This window comes from Prinia subflava, chromosome 26, assembly GCF_021018805.1.
Source record: "Prinia subflava isolate CZ2003 ecotype Zambia chromosome 26, Cam_Psub_1.2, whole genome shotgun sequence".
Taxonomy (NCBI): Eukaryota; Metazoa; Chordata; class Aves; order Passeriformes; family Cisticolidae; genus Prinia; species Prinia subflava.
Genome location: NC_086272.1, coordinates 4,557,706 through 4,565,279, shown reverse-complemented (window position 1 = coordinate 4,565,279; position 7,574 = coordinate 4,557,706). Strand labels below are relative to the sequence as shown.

At 55.2% G+C, this 7,574-nt stretch overlaps 1 protein-coding gene across 1 annotated transcript; it reads right to left on the bottom strand.

Annotated features, from left to right (window-relative positions):
* Positions 1–1,442: 1,442 nt before the first annotated feature.
* LOC134562054 (zinc finger protein 239-like) lies at positions 1,443–7,574 on the bottom strand. The gene is made up of 3 exons (XM_063419516.1): positions 7,439–7,574; positions 3,051–3,118; positions 1,443–2,865 (listed from the first exon to the last, which is right to left on the bottom strand). Exons 2-3 carry the CDS (start codon positions 3,100–3,102, stop codon positions 1,859–1,861), a joined length of 1,059 nt encoding a protein of 352 aa, XP_063275586.1. The 5' UTR covers positions 3,103–3,118; positions 7,439–7,574; the 3' UTR covers positions 1,443–1,858.

The window sequence follows — 7,574 nt, the reverse complement described above, 5'->3', positions numbered from 1 at the left end:
CACAAACTGAATACTTGGGAATACTTGGGATCCATTCTGACAAGATGGCCCAACATAATCCCATCTGGCCAAGGAACAGAGTTCATACTCATTTCCTTCACAGTCTTTTTGATTTCTCTCTCTGTAATCAGGGCATGAAAGACAATGTTCTCTGCTTCCCCATTTGGTGGGTAAGTTTCAAGGCCCCTAAAGTCAACCATCTAGCCGGCGTTCATAGCTAGATATTTCCCGTCTAAGCTTTAAACACCACATGGACAACACCAGATGGTATTTGGCACTGTAGGACTTCAACGTTATCCAAAATAATTCACATGAGTCTTCTTCTATGCAACTGAAACAGTTTCTGATATCGGAAATATTTCCCTTTTCTCTTTGCTCTTCCACATCCATCTAGTTGCCGTCTTGGATGCTCTCTGGCCATGGGACCTCTGTGACTTTAGATTCCTGGTTGCCTTTGTATGACACAGCTATGGGGAGCCAGAGTGTATTGATGTCAAAGCATCTATCCAAACTGGTAGACTTCGGTATCACGACTATCTGACAATCCCTCAGTGCATCAGCAATTGTTCCCGTTACAAGCCAGAGTTCCCCCTCCCCAAATTCCCTCCTGGTAGGAGCAGGAGCTGGGGCAGGAGCCCTGTGGGGAGGGAAAAGAGGGTGACACTGGCATGGAGTCACACATGCTCTGGGGGGACACACATGGACCCCTGGGGACCCCCCTCACCTTCTCCTGCAGTGCCAGGAGAATGAACCCCAACATGAAGCCCCCAAATCCCAGCAGGATCCTTAGGGTGGGGTCTGGTTGCAGCTTGGGGGTCTGAGGGAGTCACAACTTCCCCAAAACCTTCTCCCAGCCCCACAACCACTCTCAGATCATTCAAACCACCCCACAGCTCTTGCCCAGGACACCTCCAACCACTCCCTGCAACAGAAATGGCTCCGAAAACCACAAAACTCCCTTCCCATCTCCCCCAAGACTCACCCAATTTCTCTCCAAGCCACACAGCTCTGCCAGGACCCCACAAGTGCCTCACAATTGCCTCAGAAGGCCCTCAGACCCCCTCCCACCACCACAAATGTCCACAAGAACCGTAAAAGCTTCTCTCAGTACCACCAGCAGTCCGTAAAACCCCTCCCAGATCCCGATGCCACTGACCAGGAGAGGTTGGTGGACAGGGACATCCACAACCAGGAGCAGCTCTGGCAGTGATTTGGGCACTTTGGGGGGGACTCCCAGATGGGGACACCCAGGCCAGGGACTGGGACAGACAACCAGAATTCCTGGAGAGCAGACGGGCTCAGGTGGACACGTTCTGCTGGAACAACTACGAGATCACAGCCATGTCCCTTGGCCTGGGTGGCTCCAGAATATCTAATCGCCTGAATATTCCCCTGAACCCCAAATTCACACTCTAATCCAAGCAAAATGATTCAGCTTTAGATCTCTTTGCTTCATTTCTTTATTTTTTACCCCAATTCTGGGTGTTTTGATGGGATAAACATGGACATTATTCAGGTAGGAAAAGAACTCCAAGATCATCCAGCGTTGCTTGATGCCACCAGAAGAAACAACTGGACTGAGCAAAAGAAACTTTTTGGGCTGTTAAGTCAAATAATCAGCTCTTCCCAATTAATTTCCAGTGTCAGAGTCCCAGTGGATGTTCCCGCCCCTGCGTTCATCCAGGTGCCTATCAGGATCCAGGAGGATGTGGATACCACCAGCCAGGTGTCTGCCCAATGTGGATGACAAGAATTGTGGGTCACCAGGGCTCTTCCCAACATGAGTCCTCCAATGGGGGATAGAGTTGGAGCAGCACAGGAAGCTCTTCCCACAGTCAGGGCACTCGCAGGGCTTTCCTTACTGGTGCCTCCGTTGATGTCTGGTCAAAGTAGAGCTCTCTGAGAAGCTCTTCCCACACTGGGGACACTCGTAGGGCCTCTCCCCAGTGTGGGTGTACCAGTGCCTGATGAGTTGGGAATTTTCCTTGAAGCCCTTCCTGCAGATGGCACAGCAGAAGGGCCTCTCATCTGTGTGAATCCGCTGGTGCACGAAGAGATTGGAGCTGGTCTGAAACCTTTTCCCACATTGCTTACACTCGTAGGGCCTCTCCCCAGTGTGAATCCTCTGGTGGTAGATCAAGTGGGAGTTCCGGGTGAAGCCCTTCCCACATTCTCCACACTTGTAGGGCCTCTCCCCAGTGTGGATGCGCCGGTGGGTGACGAGGTGGGAGTTGTACTTGTAGCCCTTCCCGCAGTTGGGGCAGCAGAAGGGCCTCTCCTCTGTGTGAACCCGCTGATGCAGAAGACAATCTGAGCTGGAGTGAAAACTCTTCCCACACTTGGAACACTCGCAGGGCCTCTCCTCAGTGTGGGTCCGCTGGTGCTGGATCAGGTGGAAGCTCCACCTGAAGCGCTTCCCACACTCGGGACACTCGTGGGGCCTCTCCCCGGTGTGGATCATTTGATGGATGGTAAGTCTGGACCTCTGGCTGAAGCCCTTCCCACACTCCCCACACTCATAGGGCCATTCCCCGGTGTGGATCATCTGGTGGCGTATCAGGTTGGAGCTCTGGCTGAAGCTCTTCCCACACTCCAAGCACTTGTAGGGCTTCTCCCCGTTATGAAGCTGCTCAGGGACCACCAGCTCGGAGCCCTGGCTGAAGCTCTGTCCACCTTCCTGGCACAAGGTGGGGCTTTCCTCCTCGGAGCACCCTGGCATGGGTTTGGAGCCCTTCCTCCTGTGGGATCTCAGGGGCTTTTCCTCCCTGTTGGATTCCTTCACAGTGGAGCAGCTCAAAATGGCCTCTTTCACGAGGTTCTGCTGTGGGGATTTGTCCTCCCTGGTCTCCATCCTCAGCTCCTTGTCTGGGGGAGGAAGGACAAGGACAGGATGGCATTTGCCTGTGTTCCAGAGGGAAGGGCAAGGAGATCCCCCCAGTGCATCCTCGGCAGGACGGGGTCGGCAGCGGGGTTGTCCTGCAGCCGGGGCCAGGCTGGGCTGGGAGATGGAGCAGGAGAGAGTGGGAAAGGGGCACTGACTTCTTCCTCACCTGCCTGGCTGTCCTGGGGCATCCTCCTCTTCCTCACAGCCTTCTCTTCCATCTGGCTAAGGAAAATCCTGGTTTGGGGTGAAATAAGGGGATAAGCAGGGTGAGTTTGAAGGTCCCTCTAACCAAGTCCATCTCTAGATGTCACCAGGCATCTGGGCTCCAAAAGACCTGCCGAACACCAAAATTCAGCTCCAAAAATGCCTCTCAGGAATTCCCTGTCTCTGGTCTTTCCTCTTTGGGGTTTGGGGGTTCCCCCTGTCCCAGCTTCTGCAGGTCACACTTGTACTGGGAGTCCCCCATCTACTTGGTCCCTGCCATCCCCAGGCTGCTGGGAATCCAAGGAATACAAAAAGTTCCCCACTTCCACTCTTCCACTTCCCCACTTTAGGATGCTGGGGGTTTTGGGGGTCCCTGGGGTCCCTTCTCCCCTTATTCTGTGCAGAGGGTCCAAGGAGTCCCCCCCTGCCCCTCTCCAGGCTGTTGAGGGTCCTGTGAATGGGCCCACTCCCCCCTCTCTGTGCTCCCCATTTTGGGGTCCTGGGGCACACAGGGCTCTGGTCCTCCAGGCTGCCTCTGCTGGTAGCCACCACTGGGACCCCCCAATGTCCCCCCAAGGGGCATTTTCCACTCAGCTTTGAAGTTCATTCTCCAAACATCCCCCCACAAAAACCAAACCCGGCCCAGTGAAAAGGAGAAACCCGGCCTGGGAAAACTGGGGGCTGCACATCCAAAGTGGGGCTTGCTGGGGACCCTGGGTGGGGACTTCCAGCCCTTGGGGCTCTTCTGGGGAGATCCAGAATGGGGGGAATTCAGAGAGGGGTGGGGGATCCCAGGAGTGGCATCTGTGGGAGGGACTGGGATCATACTGGGAATGAGCGAAAGCCAGTGGAGAGCAATTGAGAGGATGTTGGGGGAAAATGGGATATACTGGGAGTGACTGGGATCATGCTGAGGGTGATCAGGAGCAGCTGGGAGCAACTGGGATCATGCCAGGAGCAACTGGGAGGAACCGGGAGTGACTGGGTTCATGTTGGGAGTGATTGGAGGCAATTTGGCTTATACTGGGATGAACTGGACTCATGCTGGAGGTGACTGGGATCATACTGGCAGTGAGTGCAACTACACTGAGGATATCTGGGAGAGCTTGTGAACAAATGGGACCATGCTGGAAGGAACTGGGAGGGACTGGGAACATGCTGCAGGGAACTGGGAGAGACTTGGACTAACTGGAACAAAAGTGAGAGTGAAGGAGAGCCACTGGAACCATGTGGGGCACAACTGGTTCATACTGGCACTGACTGGGACCACACTGGGCTCATCTTTGGATCACATTGGGAGCGACTGGACTAACACTCAGAGTGTGTTGAGTCACAACTCAACGTGTGTTGAGTCACTCCTGAGAGTGACTCGGAACATACCCTGCACATCATCTCCTATACTGGGATGACTGGGAGCAAATGGCATCCTACTGGGACTGACTGGCTTGATCTAGCTGGAAGCAACTGGGACCATACTGGGAGTGATTGGAAGTAACTGGGATTATACTGGGACCATATTGGGAGTGCTGGCATGGGACTAGGATCATACTGGAGGATACTGGGCTTGTATTGGTGTTGAAAGGGAGCAACTGGGATCACACTTTGGGCTACTGGGAGCAACTGAGAGAACTGGGATCATCCTGCAAGCAAAGTGGAGGAACTGGGAATGACTGGATGCATGTTGGAAGACACTGGGATATACTGGGCATGACCTAGATCATAGTGGGATAACAAGCATCTTACTGGGATCACTGGGTGTGTCTTGGAATGACTAAAGACATGCTGAGGACAACTGGGATAGACTGGGAGTGTCTGTAACCGTACTGGGGGTGACTGGGAACACACTAGGAATAACAAGGACCATGCCAGGGACAACTGGGACCCCATGCTGGGAGCAACTGGGAGTAACTGGGAGTGACTGGGTCTATACTGGGGGAAACTGGGCATGACTAGGACCATGCTGTGAGGAACTGGGATCATCTCTGGAGTGACTGGGACCATATTAAGGGCAACTGGTGTAACTGGGATCACACTGGGAGGAACAGGGAGCAACTGGGATCATGCTGGGGAGAACTGGGATCCTACTGGGATCACAGTGGAAGAGGCTGGACCCATGCTGGGATTGACTGGGATCACACTGGATCATACTGGCAGCAACTGGCCCTGCACAGAGAGAGACTGGGAGTGGCTGTGAGCAACTGGGATCAGGCTGCAAGCAACTGAGGACAACTGGGAGTGACTGGGAACATGCTGGGAGCAACTGGGATATACTGGAAGAGACTACAACCACAGTGGGGGTAAATAGGAGCAACTGGAACCACACTGGATGATAACGGGAGCAGCTGTTCCCATGCTGGGGTCATACTGGGATCCTACTGGAACTGGCTGGGATCATACTGGGACTGACTGAAATAGTATCAGGAGTATCTGAGGGTGACTGGATCTTACTGGAACCAGACTGGGAGTGACTGGAAAGGTGCTGGCTGTGATTGGAACCATGCTGAAGGTGACTGGGAGAAACTGGGCCCACACTGGGAGTGACAGGGAGTCACTCAGGGCATGACTGAAATCATACTGGGAGCATCTGGGAGTGACTGGGGTCACACTGGGGGTGACTGGGGTCACACTGGGGGTGACTCGAACCAAACTGGAGGTGACTGGGTGCAGTTGGGATCATCCTGGTAGCCACTGGGATTACAGCAGGTGTGACTGGATTCTGACTGGGAGCTACTGGGCCCATGTTGGGAAGAAAATGTGGACACATTGGGTACAACTGGGATCAACTGGAAGGTACTGGAACCACGCTGAGGGGACTAAGACCACAACTGGGGCAACTGGGATATCACTGGGAGCAACTGGGACCACACTTTGGGCAACTGCCAGAAACTGGGATCATGCTAGAGGCAACTGGGAGTAACTGGGAAAGACAAGGATTGCTCTGAGGTAACCAGAACCTTACTGGGGTAACTGGGATATACTGGAATTGCTGTAACCATACTGGGGGGAATGGACCCACACTGGGAACAGCTGGGACCAGGTTGGGGGTAACTGGGATAGCACTAGGGGCAACTGGGAGTGACTGGGACCATGCTGGGAGGGACTGGAACAACTGGGATCATACTGAGAGGAACAGGGAACAACTGGAACGACTCTTGACAGCAACTGGCATCATACTGGGATCACAGTGGGAGCAGCTGGGTCCATTCTGGGTGAGACTGGGATCACACTGAAGGTGGCTGGACTCATACTAGGATTGACTGGGAGTGGTTGTAAGTAACTGGAATCATGCTGAAAACAACTGAGAGGAACTGGGAATGACTAGGATATACTGGGAGAGACTAGGAGTCACAGGGATCATACTGGAATTGATGGGAGCAACTGGGATCACACTGGGGGCCACCGGCATCATACTGGGAGTGGCTACAATTATACTGGGATTACAGTGGGTGTCAATGGGCCCTGACTGGGAGTTACTGGGAGCTACCAGACCCATGCTGAGAGCCTACTGGGCATACCCTGGGGGAAACTGGGAATGACGGGATGCATGCTGGGGAGAACTGGGATGTACTGGCAGTGACTGCAATGAAACTGGGTGCAACTGAACCATGCTGGGGTAACTGGGAGTGCCTGGGAATGTTCAGGGCAACTGGGCTATACTGGGAGTGCCTGAGACCATGCAGGTGGGGACTGGGGCCACACTGGGAGCCACTGGGAATGTGCAGAGGGGGGGCTGGCACCATGCTGGGGGAAACTGGGAGCAAGTGTGAGTGACTGGGGCCGTGATGGAAAAGACTGGCATCATATTGGACTCATTCTGGGATCATACTGAGAGTTACTGGGGCTATGCTAGGGGCAACTGGGAGAACTGGGAACACACCGGAGGAAACTGGGAGCAACTTGGGACTGTGCTGGGGGCAAATGGCATCATAACAGAGAATGACTGGGAGTGGCTGGGCTCATACTGAGAGTGCCAAGGAAACTGTAACAAAACGGGGGGGCGGGGGGGGCAACTGGGCTCATACTGGGAGCAGCCACTACCGCCACTGGGATCCCCGAATCCCTTTCCCGGCCATCCCGCCCCTCCAGCCCCAGCAGCCCTGCCGGGTCCCGGCAACCCAGGGGTCCCCCCTCTCGGGGTCCCCGCTTTGGGGTTCTGGGGTCCCGCTTAGGGAAGCCGTGGCTCTCCCGGGGTTCCCCAAACCCGGGGTCCCCCCGCCCCCGCCGCTCCCCACGTGGCCCCGCAGAGCTCGGAGGGTCCGGCCCGGGAAGCCCAACTCCCACCGCGGGGAGACCCGCATCCCCCGACCCCCAACGAGGCTCTGCCGCCCCACCAGGACCCCCCAAAAACACCTCCCGGGGATCCCCCGATGTCCCCCCGAGGGGCATCTGCGGCTCGGATGGGGGGCGATGGTCCCGGGGGGCGTCTGCGAGTTCAGGAAGCGCTGAAGCTGCCCGGTCCCTCCTCTCCTCCTGCCGCTCCGCCTCT

Bases quoted from the DNA above. Each gene is read 5' to 3' on its own strand.
- LOC134562054 (XM_063419516.1), bottom strand. From the start codon at position 3,102: ATGGAAGAGAAGGCTGTGAGGAAGAGGAGGATGCCCCAGGACAGCCAG. The intron at 2,866-3,050 runs GTGAGGAAGAAG...TTCCTCCCCCAG, and splicing joins GCCCCAGGACAGCCAGGCAG to ACAAGGAGCTGAGGATGGAG.